The sequence below is a fragment of the Papilio polytes genome, unplaced genomic scaffold (genome assembly GCF_000836215.1).
Source record: "Papilio polytes unplaced genomic scaffold, Ppol_1.0 DF824135.1, whole genome shotgun sequence".
In the NCBI taxonomy this organism is placed as follows: Eukaryota; Metazoa; Arthropoda; class Insecta; order Lepidoptera; family Papilionidae; genus Papilio; species Papilio polytes.
Window position 1 is genome coordinate 1,194,193 of NW_013525069.1, and position 20,772 is coordinate 1,214,964.

Genomic DNA, 20,772 nt, shown 5'->3' on the forward strand with positions numbered 1-20,772 from the left:
GGTCACACAGTCATGGTCAAGTCAAGACCCTGACAAAATATGTAAATATGTTTCATATTTTCATATTTTGTCAAGCTTATGAAAATTTTATTTTATTTATTGTTTACATTTGTCAAATTATCTATAGCAAATGTCAAAATGACATGACATGACAAACCTTGGCAGTCTTGCTTCCTTGATATTGGCAGCAACTTATGGTCTCTTTCCCACATTAGGGTTATTATCCAAATAATTTACCCCCTAAGTTTAATAGCGTGAAAATATATGGGCTAAAGCGTGACGTAAGTGTAGGGCATTTTATTAAAAAAATACTGTAATTGCTAACATCTTAGGTAACAAAGAAGTGTGTGTTTACGCTTTATTATAATAGTATAGATTTCATCGCAGAGGCATCTCGTATAACGCTTTTGTGATATTGATATTCAAGATAAATTAGTGTTGTGCTTACATAACATCTATATTTGGAAGTATATTAAAGGTAATAAACACATACTTGTTATTAGTTGTTTAGTAATACCTATTATTAAAAAAATCGTCATGAATATGCAATTGAAAATGCTTTTAAATGACCTGAAATCTAGCTTATCCGTGACAGCAAGCGTAATCCTGACCAATGTTATTGCAACAAATTGTCCTGCCCCCCTGCCCCTTTGCTCCGCCGCCGCCCCACTGCCTCGCTGCACTGCGTAATCCTCTTTAATCCATAGAATTACAATTTTAAGCATCGCGTAAGCCCCCAACGCATTAAAAAGGTCACATGATTTTTTTTATTTTTCTGTCATTTTGACTCAAAAGTAGTTGAGAAGCTAAATCCAACCAATATAGAAACTAACCTCCGCATATTTCATACTCAAATTCATTTTAACCGACTAAACTCATCGGCAATTGGTTAACAATAGCCGTAAGTTACAAGCTATTTGCACTCGGAACACGATTATCGATGCACCGAAATATAGCAGAGAAATTAAATTCCAGTTTATCTATTCTGGCTATTAATAAAACGCACAGTGGACGTTGCGACTCGTGTGCTGGAACGAATGCTGTATTCTACGTTTTATTTAACATACAAAAACATGATATTTTTGAAATATTTGTATGTAACTACCAACTTTTACATTATAATATGTGATGCATTTCGCTTATTATGCAGTTATATTTAAGATTAGTATTAACAAGCATTATATATAAGTTTACAGTGTATATGCACCTTAGAAAAAAAAAAAGAAATACATCCCTTCAATTAGGCAAGTTTACGGCGCCATTAATTCAGGATCGGGCAAAGTGAAAGTTTCCGTGTCGGCTCAGATCGGTAACGTCGTCGATTCTCAAGTGACCGCTGACCTGCGTGCTTGCCTGTGTTCGTGCGCGCGACGCATTCGCCCACAAATCTCGCCCCAGATCTCGATCGCTTTCCAAATGTTTCCGCAGACAATGAAATGTTCGGCCGCGCGCGATAACTAAAACGTTACTACCCTTTAATGATTGCCTTCAAGATTATACACAAACGAATGTTTTTTTTTTTCTAGAAAATCACAAGTAATAGTAACTTTCTTTTCAAATAAAGTGACCACTGCGATAAGCTTCGACTTTCAGAAGTAAAAATAATATGACTTCTGGTTTAAGTCTCATTGATAATTCTAAAGAATTGTATCATCAGCATCATCATCATCATCCTCCTTATCCTACTCCCGTCGGCACAACAGGTTTTTGTCCTCCAAATAACTCTATCATACGTCATCTCAGTCATCACTCCCTTTTTGATCATGTCACCTTTCACGCAATCTATCCATCTCTTTCTAGGTCTACCTCTACCGGTGTACCCTTCCACACTCATAACAGACGTTCTCCTTGTAACATGCGATTCATCCCTCCTCATAACATGCCCATACCAATCTATATTAATTATAATAATTGTATCTTTTGCTTCATATAGAATCTGGCCTCATGTATTAAAGTTGTAATTCAATTTAATGATAAATTACTTAGCAACCTAAAATAATTTTACTATCATAGTGGAATACATAGCAGGGACTATGAGAGTTTAATATCTGAAAGCCTAATATGTTATGCATGTCGCGTTACTCGGAGCGAGACGCGGCGACGGCGGCGCGCGGAGCATGCACGGAATTACGCTAATGGCGGCCCACTGTACCGCGTGACGTCACAGCTTGCACCCCGTCTGTGCTGGCTAAGCTCCTGGTATTCAATTACTGGCCACTGCTGTCATCTACGGAAATTTCTTTTGAATGCAGCATAATTCTTTTGAAGATATTCTTTCTGTAATCGTTTAGGCGATCGTTTTATTTATCGTGAAAGTAGGAGGAATTTAAATACATTTATAATTAATTATAACAATCTCAATAAAATTTTGTGTAAATTGTTTCAAAGTCACTGTTACTTTCAAAATAAAATTCTTAAATATCTTTGATAACAAACCCTCCTTAAAGTATCTTCCATTTCCATGGTTTTGACAAAGTGTAAGGAACACTTTAACATTATCCTTTGTTTGTGAATCGTCGTCGGGACGCGAACCTCCTCAGTCATATTTGCCACTAAAAAGCCTTTGTTTTTCCACCGACGAGACCCAGAATTTCACAACAAAGACAAGAAGTGTTTGCTTAGGACTTGTTTATACTCGCCCGTTGTTTTCTTGGCTGCGACATGAGCACACCTCCGCTCCATCACGGACGCAACAAGAATTACTAGAATAATCCCATTCTATTTTATACACTTTCACTTGTAACATTTTCTTTGTTAACGCTTTGAATTCAACTCCTTTGTGCAAACTCGATGGCTCTGGGAGCCTCCTTTGTATTTACTTAACATAAAACTTTACATTTCGCCCAACGAATAATATTTCATGAATCATGCAATGATAAAGATAATCCAAGTTTTCTTTTACTCATCAAATTACTACATTCAACTGCAATATTCTATGTCGATGTCCGACACACCGGTTCCTAAGGTGGTGAACAGCGGCGGCACGGCGACTATGAACTGTACGTGGAGCGGGTGGCCGGCGCCGCGGTTGGAGTGGCTGCACGATGGGACACCGGTGCGCGCGGGCGCGGCGGGCCGCCTGCGCGTGCTGGTGGGCGGCGCGCAGCTGGTCGTTCCCGCCGTGCGCCGCGCCGACCAAGGCGTCTACCAGTGCGTGGCGCGCAGCGAGCGCGATTCCGCACAGGCCAGTGCCGAGCTGCGACTCGGAGGTTCACAATATTTTATTGGACCAAAATTTTCTGTGTTTACAATAGGCAAGTAAGCAACTGCAACTTATATTTGCATTCAGACACAGCACCGGAGTTGCAGTACACGTTCATCGAGCAGGTGTTGCGGCCGGGCCAGGTAGTCACCCTCAAATGCTCCGCCACTGGCGCGCCGCCGCCGCACTTCACCTGGCTGCTCGACGGACAGCAGCTCAACACCATGAGCCGAGGACACAGGTGATAACAAACATTCTACTCCTTTTCATTTTGAGATATCATGCTGAATTTATTCCGTCATTTGTTTCAACAACTATAAAAACAGATGCAATAAAATCAATACGATTTCTAGAGAAATGAGTGTCGTTCCAGATACAGTGTTGAACAATTCGCGACGAAGACCAACGACGTGGTGAGCTACTTGAACATATCGTCGGTGCGCTCAGAAGACGGCGGCCTCTACACTTGCCGGGCGGCCAACTCCCTCGGGGACGTGTCCCACACCTCCAGACTGAATATATACGGTGCGATTCTAAAAGCTTGTTGGACATTATCCAAATTAACTTGCTACTTCTTATATCAGCTGACGAATTAATACCTAATATATTCCTAATAATACCTATGCATAACTAAGTATGTGACGGAGTAATAACCAATTATTCCGCACAAGAGCACAACATTCTTAAGTTTAGATACTTCCAGGGCCGCCGTACGTGAGATCGATCGGGCCCATTCGAGCGGTGGCGGGCCGGGAGCTCGTATTGTACTGTCCCTATTCAGGCTATCCAATCAGGTGAGCACTTAAATGCGCTCCGTCCGGCGCCTAATTGAGGTACAATCGACTAATAATATTTCTGAAGTATATTTTTCAGAATGGTTTTCGCGGCAATTATCTTACGTTCGCTTTCTGTTGTTAATAGTGTTGTCCACGATGATGAGTGAAATATTTTGTTAGTTCTGTGAAGTGGGAGCGAGACGGCAGTCAGGTAGAGTGGGACGGCAATGCGGAAGGCGCGTTGCGTTTGGCGCGCGTCGAGCCCTCGCACGCCGGCGCCTACGCGTGCGCGGTCTCTGGCCCACACGGCGAGATCGCGCGCCGGGAGCTGCAGCTCGTCGTCAGCAGTAAGCTAACAAACTTAAACCATCGCACAACTATGTAGACAGTAGAATATATTAAAGCGTTTAAACCAATACCAGCGTTCTCTTAGCCTCGACTACTAATGTACAGATCCTCCTGAGATCGAGCCGTTCTCTTTCTCCGCCAACTTGCAAGAAGGCAAGAGAGCGCAGGTGAGCTGCAGTGTGACGTCGGGCGACATGCCCGTGCACTTCACCTGGCTCAAGGACAACACCCCCATTCCTTCCACTCTGCAGGTTGGTACTACACATCAATTTACCAAGGTCATTTGCTCGTTTAAAGATTTGTCAACTCTTTATTGAATATTGATCAACAGAAGATAATGATGGTATCTTTGCAAATCCCTGTGGGTTAATACATTAAAAAAAAATTATAGTAACTAGGTACCTATTTTGGTCTATGCTGTCCAAAAATTATAGAATAGATTGGCAAATGAAAGAGAATTGAACAGAATTCATTGTATAGGTGGAAGAGCGAGGTGCTGATTTTTTCAGCAATCTTGTGTTCAAGGAAGTGTCTGCCCGCCACAGCGGTCTTTACACGTGTGTGGCCTCCAATACCGCTGCTAAAGTTAACTATACCGCAGAACTGGTAGTTAAAGGTAACCTCGAGATACTACGCACCATCGCACAGAGCACCTTTTTGTTTTCGGGGAAAACTTAACAAACGCACAGAGCACCTAGCGCGGCACGCTTGCACCCCGCCCCGCCCCGCACATAATCTCACTTTGTTTATTGGCGAAATTTTTGAGCTTGCAAACCACTTTCTTCTCATTTCCTCAATAAAGAGTGCTTCAGTGATGATATCGCTGAATGAAGGCGTACAAATCTGATCACAGATTTTTATGGTTTAATGCTAATTTTTTATTTAAATTCCCTTCGTGATTCGTGATCATTGTTTCGGATTGCTTTACACGAGTTTTTGATTAGCTGGTTTGTAATAGATTTAACATCTATTGTGAATACTAATGCTTCGAAAATTCACATTTTAAAAATAAAAACTTCAATTACCTTCAAACTGAATAGAAATATTTCAACACTAAAAGGAGTTGGTACATTTCGCTTTTTGAATTGTAAACTGTGTATCGTTTTTGTTCTGCACCTCGTTGGATTTACAGATGGCTCTGAGGAGACGGTAATTGTAATTCATTAATACAATTTCATTTTAAATGTTTTCAATCCAAAATTAACTATTCGATTTGATTAAAATTACAAATATTTAAATGCCGCCCTATGACTACAATAGATTCTGAAATTATACAGGTTCTAGATTTAAATTCGTTCAATTCGCTTGTTACAATATTCAATTATATTTAGATTTCATGAAATATTTAGCATACGACGTTTTATCCGAATCTTCGGTTTATAATATCTTAAATATCAAAGTTGTTTTTATTTGTGACTGTAACATGCTGCCGAGGAAGGTAAGACAAGACACATAGTAACCATTTGTTTACGCAAATCGTACTCAATTATGGCAATTTTCCTAACGTTTCAAAATCGATTTCATGTTGACGCATTTGGAATATAACTTCTTACTATAGCTAATATCAATATTCTTATAATGCACGCTGCAGTGTCACCCAAGTGGGTGAGGGAACCAAGAGACGAGGCAGTGCTGGCGGGGGAGCCGTTAGCGCTGCACTGCCAGGCCACAGGCTCCCCGCCACCTCAACTCACCTGGCTCAAGCAGAGAGGTGAGTTGTTTGTAGAAAAAACGAAATTGTTACTGAACCCGAGAAAACTGGAGTCCTGTGTTGCTTGCAGTCGGATCCCCCGCGGAATTTGTGCCGCTGGTGAACCTCGGCGGACGTCTGCAGTTCCTGGGCAACGGCTCGCTGTGGCTGGAAGGGGCATTGCCCTATGACGAGGGTCACTACATGTGCCGCGCTGAGAACGGCGTCGGTTCGCCCCTCACCAAAACTATATTTGTCGCCATCAATGGTATGTTTGATAATTATCTTGAAAAATTGAAGAAAGAATACATTTCGTACTTTTTGAATTTCCCTCTATCCGTGAATTTTCTGAGCATCTCATAAGTTTTTGTCACTTCAAATAGGCATAAGTAAAATAGAAAGTAACTACGTAGATGAAAGTAATCATTGTATTGTTCAAGAAACGTAAGTAAATTTCAAGTGAGTAGAATTCATGGCTAATAAAGCTTTCTGAGCCAATTCGCAGAATGGCGAGCAGCGAATGGCGAGCGTTAAATCGCACAGAAATACTCAAGTGTCGCGCGTAAAAACCTGCGTAAAATGTCAAACGCAATTTATTCTACCGCGAGCTTATTTCAGTTGAAGATAGTCGTCTTGCTCCACTTTGTCTTCAATTCGTTGAAATGTCTTTTTATGTCTTATTGTATATTTTACTTTTAAAACAAACTTGCTCAAGAAGGTAGTGAGATCCTAAGATTCAAAACAACACTATCGCGTTATTTCGCGGTGAATGTTTAAAAAATTAATGCCAATGCTATTTTTTAAGAACAATAGAAAAGGAAATATCGATGTGAGTCTTTAGATCATCCAACAGCTAAACTAGACCATTGATGTGTGTGTGTGGCAGAGCCGGCGCGGTTCGAGCTGACGTCGCACAATGTGTCGGCGCGGCGCGACGCGGCCGCCACACTGACATGCGAGGCGCGGGGGGACGCGCCGCTGCGGCTTACCTGGACACGCGGCCCGCGCCCACTGGACCTAACTACATACAGGTGACTTGTATTTCGATTTATATAAAAGCTAACAAAAACATGTTACATATGACAATTAAGATATGTTGCTTAACGTTTTCAGGCTTAGCATATCGGAGGCAAAGACCGACAGCGGCTTGCGGTCGCAACTGTACATCAGCCGCGCGGAGCGGCAGGACTCCGGCGTCTATAAGTGCCAGGCAGTCAACGCCTTCGGACATAGCGACCACTACATTTACCTTTCCGTCCAAGGTAACGCTTAAAATCAAATTTTTGGAGTAGGTAATAATAATTTAGTTACGAATAAATATTATATCCTGAGTAAAACTTGTAGATTTTGTCGGAAAAAATCTGATGTCTTCATTAAGACAGAAATGACCGTTCAGTAAATATGTGGCGATATGTCGTGGACAGAGAAGCCCGAGACGCCGCAGTCGCTATCAGTGACGGAGATCCTGAGCCGCGCGGTACGGCTGGCTTGGAGCCAGGGCTTCGATGGCAACTCCCCGCTGCAGGCCTACACCGTGCAGCACTGTGCGCTCTCCGTCCGCGCCGCGCACTGGGACACCGCCACCACGCTCAACGTCTCCGTCCACGACGCCCACGCCGCCCACATCGCCCACATGCCCCACGTTGGGAACGCACCGCACTCACATATCGTGTAAGTGTTTGCATTATAAAACAATCAATCCATCTTTTACTTTTCAAAGCCAACTTTGGAAAAAAGATCTATCAATTTATATTTCTCTTTGGCGTTATTAAAAAAATTGATGTTTATATTTTTTTAGACTTACTAAAAAAGGCGACATTCACTACGAGGCTCTGTTGGGCAACCTCAAACCTCACACCGCTTACATGATCCGCATCGCCGCAATCAATGAGATCGACCGCAGCGCGTACACGGAACCTGTCGTTGTTAAGACTCAAGAAGAAGGTATACCTGAGTTTACATTCTCCAAACATTGTATCACATACTAGGACCAGATGGTACCTAAAATTAGCTGGTAGTCTATGGCATAGCTTTGATAACCATGATGTACATGTGTTGCCAGCGCCGTCGGAGGCGCCGAGTAACTTGCAGGTGACGGCGGGTGGGCCCGGCGAGCTGCACGTGGCGTGGCGGGCGCCGGCACGCGACGCCTGGCACGGCGACCTGCTTGGCTACTCCGTCACATGCACCGAGCTGGGGCCGGCGGGGTCGCCCGACCTGCCCGCCCTGCCCGCGCTGCCCGCCTCGCCCGCACTCGCCGGCAACGCCTCCCGGTGTGTCCCGCACTACTGCTTATTACTTTTATACTCGTAATATCTAAAAAGTATAACGAAAGGGATTATCATGTTGTCGCTGTTTTGTCGTATTAAATAAATAATCAAATGGCTATTCAGGACTCTGACAGTGAACGGGTGGTCCGCCACTGAGTTGAGTCTGTCAGCCCTGAAGAAGTTCACGCGGTACGAGGTGCGCGTGCGAGCCTTCAACGGTGTGGCGGCCGGCCCGGCCTCCGCTCCGGTCACTGCCACTACGCTAGAAGGAGGTAGAACAACTCGATTTTTTGAGATTGCTAAACGGTTTTAAAATATTAAATTGTAAATTCATCCTCATCATTATTGTATGACATTAGTAGCTATGACATATGAATGAAAAATCACTAATTGAATGAAAAATATTCAGTTCCAGAGTCGCCACCGACGCGCGTGTCGTGCTCGGCGCTGTCATCGTCCAGCATAAAGGTGTCGTGGAGTCCGCCACCTCACGAGCACCGCGGCGGGATCATACAGGGCTACAAGGTCATCTACGTACCCCTCACCATAAATCATGGTATGACAAAATGCATCGTAATATTACATCCTATATTTAGTCTCCATCTCATATTTTACTTATTATTAAAAACTGTGTGCATTTTGATTGCAGCGGACGTGGCGGAGATCAAGCGCGTAACGACGACAGACACGTACCTGCACACGCTGCACAAGTACACCAACTACTCGATCCAGGTGCTGGCTTTCACCGGCGCCGGCGACGGCAAGCGCAGTGCTCCCGCCTACTGCATCACCGAGGAGGACGGTCAGATATACCCTTAGTGAGCTAACTCTGCGATAGTCGGCTACTAGTTACTGATCACGTTCATAAATAAATAGTAGCACGAATTAGGATTTCCGACAGTACCAAATTTTCTAAAGGTAGCTAATTTCATTCAAAACTTGTATTTGACTTTAGTTCCCTCGGCGCCGGAAAAGATAAAGGCGCTGGCGTACTCCAGCGACTCGGTCCTGGTCAGCTGGCTGCCACCGCTGCATCCCAACGGCGTCATATCGCACTACACCGTCTACTTCAGGGAGGCGGGCAGGTATGTTTTTAATATTTTAGCAATTAAAGTGCCATTATTTAGTTTTATTCTCCGACTTTGATCTGAAAATATGACAAACTTAACCGCAGCTATTTTTCTAGGCTGGGGAAGCACTCCAGCTTCACGGTGTCGGCGGACAAGAACCCCGAACTGGAGCTAATGTTCCAGGTGCGCAATCTGCTCGAGAGCCAGATGTACGAGTTCTGGGTGTCGGCCACCACGGGCTCCGGCGAGGGCGAGTCCACGCACGTTGTGGGTCTGGGCCCGAGCTCCCGAAGTAAGTTGTCATCATCTCGGACCCTATATAAAAATAGAAGTCGTCGTCGAGTAAATCATTAATGAAACCCCGTGCGACGCAGTCCCGGCGCGCATCGCGTCGTTCGGCGGGCGGCGGGCGGTGCGCGCGGGGCACGCCACGCTGCTGGCCTGCACGTGCGTGGGCGTGCCGGCGCCGCGCTCGCGCTGGGCGCACGGGCGCGCGCCTGTCACGCACCACGCCTTCTACCAGGTCACCCGCGCCGGACATCTGCACATTCGTGGTGACTAGCTGCAGCCTACTACTACTAGCTCTGTAATAAAGCTAGCTCAACTATTAGGTCAAAATTATTTTTTGAAAACATGATCAAACTATGCAGAGGTAAACGAGCAGTCTTCGGGCAACTTCTCGTGTACGGCCAGCAATAGCATCGGCGAGGACACGGTGGTGTATGCGGTGGTATCAGTGGCGCCGCCCGCTGCGCCGCTGCTCTCGCTGCAGTACACCACGGCCAGCACCGTGCGCCTGCACTGGCGCTTGCCAGCCGACAACCCGCATCCGGTCCTGGGTAATTCACCGTTTTTTCAAATTATTTCGATTTTTCCTAAACCGATGATGTCCACCTTGTTATTGCTGGATTTTTAAAAATGTAGATGTAATGAATTTCCTTGAAATGCTATACGTATATTTGTAACTCCAAAACTACAGGCTACGTTTTACACTACAAGCGAGCGTCGGAGAGCGAGTGGCACAGCGTGGAGCTGTCGCCCGAGCTGAGCTCCTACACCATGGACATGCTGAGATGCGGCACCACTTACAACGCCAGGATACAGGCACAGAACAAGATCTCCCTTGGCCCGCCTAGCGAGATACTCACAGCCACTACGCGAGGGGGTCGTAAGTACAACAACAGTAGAATAGAACGATAACAACATTAATCCTTTCGTTAATAAATTGACTGAGCAATCGTTGTTGAAAAAAATGCTGGTGGCAAAAATGTTGAACTCTATTTTTTTGGAATCAGTTCCGAAGCCGCCGAAGCCGGAGGAGCACGTGCACATGAACTCGTCGGCAATCAAGATCAACTTTTACGCGTGGCGCGACGGCGGCTGCCCCATCCTCGGCTTCCGCCTCGCGTACCGGCGCCTCGGCGACGACCACTGGATAAAGGTTAGCCGGAACTTAATTTGGACACCATCCGTCGATGTTCGGAATCAAAGAAAAGGTATCTTCACATTATTTAACGTCACAATTAGGTGGGTGAGAGTCTGAGCGCAGCGAACTACGTGATCGGCGCGCTGTCGCCGGCCACGTGGTACGAAGTACTGGTAGAGGCGCGCAACGATGCTGGCGCCGAGCGTGTGCTGCTGCTCGCCGACACGCACACGCTCGCTGGAGGTGAGGCGCACAGACTCAGCAGGGGAACTGCTTACTGAATTAATTCATGAGTACACCGGACATGAGCATGGACGCAGCACAAATTTGTTATCTCCCATCTGATTAATAATATTTTTCCATATATGGTGTGTCAGGGCGCATCCCGCCGCCGGCGCCGGCGCCCCCCGCGGCGGGTGGCGCACGCACGGCCTCGCTGCGCACGGTGCTGGTGTCGTGCGCCGCCAGCGCGCTCGTCATCGCGCTCGCGCTCGCCGCCCTGCTCTGCCTGCTGCACGGCAAGCGAAGGTCTGTTCGCGGCGGTGTTGGCTCACTCTAGTTTGACGCAGTGCACACCGCTCTTATTAATCAAATGTCGAAACTTCATTACAGATTTTTCTGCCTTTCGAGCGACCACTATTTGCGCAACAACAGGAAGCTAAGCGAAAGCAACGAAGCCGAAAGAGAAAAGCTAAGAGAGGGACAAAAACTATACTCTTCTTCTTCCATCAACGGAAACGAGAAGTCGAACGATGACTCGTCAGGTGAGATATTCGTTTGATTTTTTTATGTTATAAAACCTTTGGGTAACAGGATAAATTACATTTCTTGTCTATTTAGACATGTGATGATCCCTCAAATGTTTTGTTTTTTGTTTATTAGCGGAGTTGTACGAGATAAGTCCGTACGCGACGTTCGGTGGCGGCGTGGGGGGAGGCGCGGGGGGCGGGGCGGCGGCGCACTCGCTGCAGTTCCGCACGTTGGCGCGCCGCGACGACGACGCCGCGCCGCCGCACCGCCGCCGCCGCCGTTGTGACCACTACAGATACGGTAACTGCACGCCCCTGCACTGCTTCGCCTGACAAGAGCGGCACCCACTCGCCGGCACCTAACAGGGGTCGGTAGAGAATCTTGAATAAGTTATTGTATAATGTTACAGATGAATCGAGTCTCTCAAACCGGTCCACGGTGGAGGCTCGCCACCGCATGCGGGCGGCGTGCGCTGGCCCAGGCAGCGCAGGGCCCGGCGGCGCCACGCCGGCGGGCTGGCGGGAGCGGTCCGACTCCGACGACTATAGTGACAGCGCCGCCAACACTACCACCAAAGGTATCGCTATCAGTAGTTTTTGAAAAATTTTCTATTCTTTGACTCCTTTAATATACCAGTGTAATCCACGCATAAAACAACATTTGTTTGTGTGCATTAGGTTCGGGCGGCAGCGGCGGCGGCAGCGCGTACGGTAGCGGGCGACGCACCGCCAGCAGGTAGACCAGGTACCTTGTCCCCGCCCCGCCCCGCCCGCGCACACCCGCACCACACCCCACCCACCCAGACCACCCCGCCAGCACTCGCTACACGCCGTAGTGACCACTATACGACTTTAAACTCGTTCTTAAATATGATAAATTGTCTAGAATATCTACGACTGAAATGATAAAATAGCCCATAAATGAGCAAATCTGTAAAGAAGAAAGTCGCATATGGTCCCGATTACCTTTTAATGTTTACTGTAACACTTCCAGGATTATCTACATCAACTACTATTAACTATATCTCACTGTCTGTCCTTTTGTATCTAACGAGTCCTGTATAGCACGTATATCTATATCCTGAACTTTAGAACAATTTGATTTAAATAACTCTCACTGTAGAAACTTCCTGTGTACTAAACGTTTATTTTGTTACTTTTTTAGATTTCCTCCTCAAGTAGAAACCCCAAACACTTGGCTTATTTGAAGCACGCCACCGCGCTTCGTCCACTACTGCATGGGTTCCGTAGAGTGTTAATTGCAATAGTGTTGTCTCTGTCTGGCAGCGGGGGGCAGAACGGGAGCGACGGCCTCTCTGGCAGCTTCGCCCCTGTTCCTCCCGATATATCTTCATTAATTGACAAGTAAGTTACTACGCCTTACTATTCAATTCCGTTTAAATATTTTGTACTTACAAAGATTTGTTTTTTAATTCCAGATATCAACAAAGAAAAGAACAGGAACGTAGGGAATGTACTATCCATGTATAAAAGTGCCACGGTCCAAAGATGTTTTTATACCGAACTGAAGAACCATTTTACATGGCCTCTCTTGTGTTCACGTCTGTATTTTAAGAAAAAACTTTTTAAGTAAAAGTGTATAAATGTGTATAGAATTTATCTAAAAACTTGACCAGTAATAGTAAAAAGTTTAATCGACATCGTTTGTTGCCAAGAACTGTTTCGTATTGAATATGTTTGATTCTACAAATGCGATTCTCATGAACAAATACAACACACTCGCACGATAAATATCACAATTTTTTATTTCGATGGACCGTGGATGAGATTTCGAAAATAGCTACTGCCAATTCAATTAGAAAGAAATTAAAAGAATATGAAGCGTAAGGACAAAAGAGTTAAATGCTGAGCAGAAGAAACAAAGCAAATAAGCCAGACTTTTTTGACTAATGTAACTTTTTAAAACTGCCATTGTCTAAAGCAAATCAATCACATCTGTGGACATTCTGGAGGAAATTTTCAAAACTTAAACTGCGATATAAGTGAAAACTAAAATGGCTTAATGATTTATGTGATGCCGCGAACAAACCCGCATCGATGATGTTAGAAAAATATTGTTATATAGTTATTTGAATATTGTGATTTATTTTAATGCTGTTAACTCGAACAGTTTAGATTTTAAAGTCTTCTACATGTTGTACATATTAGATACATTGTAGATATGAAATTGTACCCGAGTAAAATACTACTGGATGTTGCATCTTGTATTGAGGCATTACAAGCGATTTATTACTTCTTGCTTCAATGTGCATAAACAAATCCTACGAGTATAATCGTCTATTAAGAAAAACTGCAAGTACAAACAAACAACCATCTCAACAAGAAATGAAGTGTAAAGATCTAAAAAGTCCCAGGAAAAGTGTAGTCACGAGTGTCAAATGTTTATGTTTATTAAAAGAATCTTCATTGTCTTTACTAACAAGATAAACATTTACTGGTATTTGCTCTATAGATTAAACAAATCAAGATTTGCTGAAAGACAGATGCCATTAAATGGCTATCATCTAAATTTTCTTAAAAACTCGTAAACTTGCAAATTGTCCAGTCCATGCGAAATCCGCCCATACCTTCTTACTCGTACATCTTATATCTCCAACTATTACATTGTAAAATCGGCCAGTTTTGTGCACGCTTGTAGGGTCTTCTAGGATCTTTTGGTGCACCACAAAAAAGTAACTTTAATCTTGATATATTTTCTCTTATAATTATGATAATGTGATGTGTTTAATCAAAACAGTATGATTTTATATATTTTGTTACTCTTGCAGCAAATCTTGAGGTATTTTCAAAGTTTTATGTGCATCTGCTGCAATTGCGCCGTCAATGTGCGTTTTGGCGCTGTCATGCTTCAGAGCTTATTAGGTTATATTATAATGTTGTTTAACCATGTTAGGGCCTAAAGAAAAGGCTTTTTTATATTTTATTACTATAGAACATTTTATAGTTATGGTGAATTTAATTATAGAAAAATGACATTCAAACTTAATATGGACTGGGAGTGAGTATACTAAAGTTTAGATTTATCTTCTTTTTTTTTAAATTAACCTACAAATAGTGGATCTCAATCTCAAATGATTTCATTGTTTTCAAACGTTTGTCGGCCATGATGCATTTTCTAGTCGCTGGTGTCGCTTCACGTCTCGGATGCACGTAAAACTGTTTGTATTTAGTGAAATTAACTAGATCTAAGTATAATTAAGACACGGCTGTTCCAAACCGCAAAAGATACATATCATTATAATAGACTGCTAAATTTATAAGTGATTCGTAATTCTTTTTACTGTATTGTTGAATAATATAGTTAATTAGCTAATAATTATACACTATTGTATAAAAATCTTTCTATATACATGTTGTGTAATAATAAAATTATTATTAAATTTAGAATGGAGAACGGAAATAAACTGTGTGTTGTGGTATATTGTGTTTTATTACCTGTGTTCATCTTACGTCACCTCAAAAATAAACTTACTTGAAAATACTTCACTAAAAAGCAACATCATCTGACCCGTTTATGACTTAGATCACTTTTAAGTGTATCTAAAATATAAATCAATCTTTAATGTTACAATGCACCTTAATACAACCCTAGACCTTATGCCCGGTGCACACTTAGCCAGTACAATCGGACAGTTGCGATGGCCAGTCAAAGCTGTATGGACTTATTGGTACAAGTTTACGTTTACACAGTGCCACACTACTAGGACAATGTGACACTAACTGACGCTACGGAGTCTATTCAATTTATGACTGGCCGTCGCAACTGTCGAATACACTTCGATTGTTTTTAGTTTTGAAAACATTGGCCAAGTGGGCACCGCGCATAAATCGATGATTGAAAGACGTAATACCTATAATGTTCGGAGGGTTCGCGTTAGACGACTGCACACGGAGGACATCGCCATCACTTAAAGTATAGTTGACGAAAGCGTCAAGGCTAAAATGGGAGCATTTTATAAATAATGACTGTAAAAAGAAATATAAACATGATTCTCATCAAAAACACCAATTTTCAAAGTGAAATCAATAATGTTAAACCCTATTTTGTTTTCATAGAAATAACATTTCGGAATCGATGTGATGGAATCGATTTATTTCGACGTGCGACTGGCGCTAGTGTGTTATGCTGATACTACCTTAGCAATCTCTAGTGATTACTTGTTACAGTGAAGTGATGAGCTATAGAAAAAAAGATTACTGTATTCTACTCGTAGACATGATTCTCAACTAAAATTGAGGAGCTGCAAATCTGCTCACGGTTTACATGTGAATCTGAGCTATGAACGGGCTCGGGGTCCCAGACAATTGTTACCTGCACTGAGTTATGGTAGATTATAACTTTACGAGCTGCGAGTTACTGAGCAATACGAGATGGAAATATAAAAAAAACGATCTGTTTTAAAAACCCTCGAATGCATGATTAATCGTTCTACAACTCTGCGGCCGGTTTTTAACGCTGAGTTTTAATACATCGCGTTGAGTTGTGAGCTTCTTTAGTAGTTCTATGAATCAGAACTGTACACCACTATTTGCATTTGCACGCATGACATAATTTATAGTACTGTGTTTTACTGTTGTACGTTCATTCGTCTGGTATTTACTATAAAAGTAAATAATTTAGCTTAACCAGTAGTTGTACGTAACATGTGATAAATTAGTTCATTTGAGGTTTAAAATTTTTTGACAGCTGCAGATATAACATCAATCATTAATGAACGTTCATATCTGAATTGTTTTGGTTCCATTCACGTATATTGATTTACTGTAGCAAGTGACCTGTTTTTCTTACTTGAAAATGTGTCTCGTAAATAATTAATCATATCGTCATAAAGTGCTGAAGTGATTTAATGAAGTGCTAGATTTAAATCGGAACAAATGACAATCAAAATGTTGAATATAATGCTGTATAATTAGTGTGTGAAATTCAGAAAAAGAATTTTTATTTCGTTATGGTGTGCATGTTTCACAATGATGACACCTATTGAGGAGAAAAAAGATGATAAGGTAAATATTATTGTCAGTTTTGTATTTTTAGAAGGATGCGAGTATTTGTTAAACAATTTCTATTTTTGAAATATCAACTTATTTCTAAATTAATTTCAATTATTACAACACTAAAAGCTTTCTGAATAATATACAACCTTATAAAAGGATTATTGTTAGTATAGAATCTACTAATATTCTAGTTATCAAAATAACATTCTTATTAAATATTTTACTTTTAAAACATCTAAGTAAAAGTAACATATGATGTATTATTAATTGTGAAAAGAATTATGTAATTTAAACACTAAAGAATTTTGTTCTATTTGTTAATATTATTGCTGTATTTTTGAATTAATCAATGAACTTGAAAGTGTCTTACAATAAAGTAACAATTTACCGCTATATGTGACGTAAACGAGAATTGAAAACAATGCCTTTAAATTTCAGAGCACTAAAGCTGAATTTATACATTTCCAATATGTTTAACCACTTTAGTAAATGATTTGATAAATATTAATTCATTTTACATATTCCATTTAACTATTAATCTGGACAAAAAAAATTCCTAACTAGTTGCCAGTACCAAAATCTATATTATTATATCATTGGCTTGTAAGAAGATTAATTAGGAGATAAAAACACATTGTAATGTTAAACAGATAAATGTAATTGTTTATAAATAGCTAACACAAGTAATACAATGTCTGGATTTTGTTCATATTAACTGTACTATGTACACATTAATCTCAAGGGTTTCTAAAGATATTTACTATTGTTTTGCAATATAGAGCAGAAACCTATTACTTTTGTATGATAATAATACATTTCTATATGGATGATCTTAATGTATTATGTTTTTTCTATATGATTTTAGTTGCTTCATCATACAGTTGTCTCTTCTAGTCAATATCTCTTCTTGTTTGATTGTATTAACTAGTACAACACAGTGACCTAAACAGCAACTCTTAAGGCTCAAGGAAACCCGGTTTAACACAAGTTGTAATCAACTTCCATAAAAGTCCATTTCTATACAATGTTCAAGAGACCCTCGGTTGTGATTAGAGACATTTTTTATTCAGGTCATAATATCAAGTTTAAATAGGGTCTATTGCAACCCTATTTGAAGGGTATAAGGTTGATTTTTGTCTGAACCTCACATGTTCCAGATTTTTCAGTCCCTGTTAATGCCTCATTTGAAATTCAGTATCATACTTAGCGTTAATGCATTCCTAAACCTAGGACTTTGCGTATTTCGTAAAGTGAAAATCATGTTATATTTTTCGACATGTTATTATTATTTTGCACTTACTTAATTATTCTCTTGTCTAATAATGTCACAAAGGAATGAAAATGTAACTTTAATGCAAGTATAAATTCCATTGAAATACTAATGATTTTTAGAATAGCGCATTTGGAAAAGCCTTAGTACTTGACCTTTACTATCTAGACCTCGCGGCTAACTCTCGAGAATTCCATTTATAACTTTTTCGTCGCAAACTGTTCTGAATGTGCTTACGCTCATTGTAAGAAAAGACAGAGACCATTTATTAATATAAACAAGAAATGAGGAGACAATAGGAATATTTGATTACACTGTTTGAGACAATGTTTTGTTGATATTGTGAGTAAAGTGATGTATGAAGGCGTGTTGTGTGTCAGATCCGCATGGGCATGGTGCAAGTGTCGGACGGCAAGTCGCGGCCGCGGCCGGCGCGGCTGGTGCTCACCATGGACGCGGTGACGGTGCAGCGCCCGGCGCCCCCGCCCGCGCCGCTGCCAGACCGCACCGTGCCGCACGCCAGGGTACGTAACAGAACCCAAAACGGCAAATGAAACTGCAATAGACTAAAGACATAAAAAATAAAGCACGGAAAAAATAACCGTAAGCTTCAAGTGAACTTGACTCTTTAGCGTTGTAAATGCAATGATGAGGAGACATTTTTTTTTGGGAAGGTAATATACAGGTACCAATAAATTCAATTCTTATTATCACAACCACTAAACACCAAGTTGTACTTCATTATAAGTCCAATATCGTGCTTTTTCATAGTTTTTGTAGTATTAGAAGTTTTGTGCCTAAATTCTAGACTCAATTCGACGAACGAAGTTTTCAAGTAGGTACTCCAATACACTTCATATCGAAATTCTGTGGGTTTGTATTAGAATTTAATGTTGAATATTCTAAACCACAAAGCATTTTTTTTAACAAGATATGCAATGTAGAATTGCTGTTTTTGGATGTGTACATCGTTACGAACACGTATCTCTTGCTAGAAACAAGCATAATATGGTGTTGCGCCTCAGGAGCGGATGGTGCAGATCACACGGCAGAAGGTGGGAGGCCTTGGGCTGAGCATCAAGGGGGGCGCCGAGCACAAGCTGCCCATACTCATCTCAAAAATATACAAGGATCAGGCCGCGGACCAGACAGGGCAACTGTTTGTCGGAGACGCTGTCATTAAAGGTAATGTACCTTTATTCCTTGTCCTTAATTTCATATTAGGATAATTCAGTTAAGGTTTAAAAAGTGTAGAATTAATTGACCATAAATGAAATCTGTCTTTTAAGTAAGCATCACAAAATGTTAACGATTCACCCAACAACTAATTAGTTTATTCTACTACGCACTGTATTAACACACACGCAGTGCTATCGAATAACATAAGTACTTAACCTACTGACTAACAGACTTAGTGTGGCTTAAAGTGGCAAACCCGATGTGACCCCTTTTACTGTTCTATTCACATTCGTATTGCAACATTACATTTCATACAAACGCAATCTACATAGCAAGTGAACCGCAAAATGTTTGTATCGTTTCGAATGTTTTCCACATACAAATTAAACTTTTATTCCCTAATTTTTGTTTTTAAAATAAGGGAAATATTCGTATAAAGTTCATTGTGAAATAGAATTGGGGCATTAATAGAAGCTCTTTACAGATTTACAATACTTTTCGAAACAACGAAAAAAGTTAACTGGGTCCCCACTATAGTACTAGGTACTGAAATTTTTAGTTATTTTTCAACTTTAAACCGGCATTTGAAATTCTTTTTCGAAGCAGGGAAATTTTATTTTCAACGTATAGTGACAATTTAATTTTATATTTAATATCTGCAGTTATCGCTTGACCTAACCCAATTTAATGTTAATTGGAGATGAAATTATTATACAAGTTAAACATCAATTACGTTATTGAATTTAATGCTGTTTCGTCTACTAAAAATAATGGAATCTGCGGCAAGTGTTGGCATTTAAACGCAAAAGGTTTTTAACAAGCGCCTGCTGTTGCCGTGCCGCAAACGATCACTAGACTTGTTTGTGCACGCGATGCTGTGATAACTCGCATTTAATTAATTTTAAAACATTCTATTAAACACATTTGCGTCATTCATTTGGCCATATTTAACATTATTTGTTTTAAAATCAAGAAAACAAAGGATGCTTTCTCACTAATGTACCTATAGTTTCGTTCTATCGTAAAGAGATAACAGAGAAAGAAAGAATAGAAATCGGTCCTTTTGTCTCTTTTTTCTGCAATCATACGAGGATTCTTCATTCCTTAGTGATACTTCCACAATGTTGTGGGAATTCACGAATCTGATATAACGCGTGTGCAGTGAACGGGGAGTACATAACGGCGTGCAACCACGACGACGCCGTCAACATCCTGCGCAACGCCGGCGACATCGTCGTGCTCACCGTCAAGCACTACCGCGCCGCCACGCCCTTCCTGCAGAAACAAGGTGACCCTCGCCACCACCACCGACATTTAAATGTTGCTCTATGCTAACTTATTTGTTGCACAGGCTACTTAGATGGTTCTCGTACAAAGTATAAAAGTCTCGGTGGTTATGGTCGCAGCTGAGGCGGCGTCGGACACCGACAGCAGCACCGGCGACGACCACCCCTCGCATCACAACCATCACAACAACCACACCCCCGCTCTCGACGACAACTGCAACTCCGAGCGCGCAGACGACGCCGGATGGCAGGTGCGCATTACGCAACATTTACTATGAAACTCCTCATAACTTCAGGTTCATGTGAATTCTTAGGTCTCAAAAAAGAAAACGACTTATATCTGTTTTATCAATATATTTTACACATATTAAAAACATCTGCGCAACTGTTTAATACATTATTTATGTATGTGATCGATATACCAGAGTGCTTGGAGCGCGGAGGAGGGCAGCCGGCCCGCCTCGCGCCCTCCCTCCGCCGCCTCCGCGCA

General features: G+C 41.8%; 2 protein-coding genes across 2 annotated transcripts in view; both read left to right on the top strand.

The window, feature by feature from the left end:
• LOC106099362 (Down syndrome cell adhesion molecule-like protein Dscam2) overlaps positions 1–14,953 on the top strand; it is a 72,741-nt gene extending 57,788 nt beyond the window's left edge. The window contains exons 9-39 of the mRNA XM_013277887.1: positions 2,966–3,209; positions 3,290–3,443; positions 3,576–3,727; positions 3,906–3,996; positions 4,159–4,325; positions 4,432–4,577; positions 4,807–4,942; positions 5,918–6,037; positions 6,108–6,284; positions 6,903–7,047; positions 7,130–7,278; positions 7,441–7,687; positions 7,815–7,960; positions 8,079–8,289; positions 8,410–8,558; positions 8,696–8,842; positions 8,936–9,088; positions 9,242–9,371; positions 9,473–9,648; positions 9,731–9,910; positions 10,007–10,195; positions 10,336–10,524; positions 10,652–10,797; positions 10,884–11,025; positions 11,160–11,310; positions 11,395–11,546; positions 11,665–11,832; positions 11,942–12,109; positions 12,210–12,267; positions 12,819–12,896; positions 12,971–14,953. Of these exons, the coding sequence (XP_013133341.1) occupies positions 2,966–3,209; positions 3,290–3,443; positions 3,576–3,727; positions 3,906–3,996; positions 4,159–4,325; positions 4,432–4,577; positions 4,807–4,942; positions 5,918–6,037; positions 6,108–6,284; positions 6,903–7,047; positions 7,130–7,278; positions 7,441–7,687; positions 7,815–7,960; positions 8,079–8,289; positions 8,410–8,558; positions 8,696–8,842; positions 8,936–9,088; positions 9,242–9,371; positions 9,473–9,648; positions 9,731–9,910; positions 10,007–10,195; positions 10,336–10,524; positions 10,652–10,797; positions 10,884–11,025; positions 11,160–11,310; positions 11,395–11,546; positions 11,665–11,832; positions 11,942–12,109; positions 12,210–12,267; positions 12,819–12,896; positions 12,971–13,022 (4,713 nt within the window). The 3' untranslated portion in view covers positions 13,023–14,953. The remainder of the gene's footprint in view (positions 1–2,965; positions 3,210–3,289; positions 3,444–3,575; positions 3,728–3,905; positions 3,997–4,158; positions 4,326–4,431; positions 4,578–4,806; positions 4,943–5,917; positions 6,038–6,107; positions 6,285–6,902; positions 7,048–7,129; positions 7,279–7,440; positions 7,688–7,814; positions 7,961–8,078; positions 8,290–8,409; positions 8,559–8,695; positions 8,843–8,935; positions 9,089–9,241; positions 9,372–9,472; positions 9,649–9,730; positions 9,911–10,006; positions 10,196–10,335; positions 10,525–10,651; positions 10,798–10,883; positions 11,026–11,159; positions 11,311–11,394; positions 11,547–11,664; positions 11,833–11,941; positions 12,110–12,209; positions 12,268–12,818; positions 12,897–12,970) is intronic.
• Positions 14,954–16,080: 1,127 nt separating this feature from the next.
• Positions 16,081–20,772, top strand: part of LOC106112000 (gamma-1-syntrophin) — a 12,272-nt gene continuing 7,580 nt past the window's right edge. The window contains exons 1-6 of the mRNA XM_013294229.1: positions 16,081–16,556; positions 18,198–18,341; positions 18,843–19,002; positions 20,159–20,284; positions 20,403–20,533; positions 20,708–20,769. Coding sequence (XP_013149683.1) covers positions 16,521–16,556; positions 18,198–18,341; positions 18,843–19,002; positions 20,159–20,284; positions 20,403–20,533; positions 20,708–20,769 — 659 coding nt within the window. The 5' untranslated portion in view covers positions 16,081–16,520. The remainder of the gene's footprint in view (positions 16,557–18,197; positions 18,342–18,842; positions 19,003–20,158; positions 20,285–20,402; positions 20,534–20,707; positions 20,770–20,772) is intronic.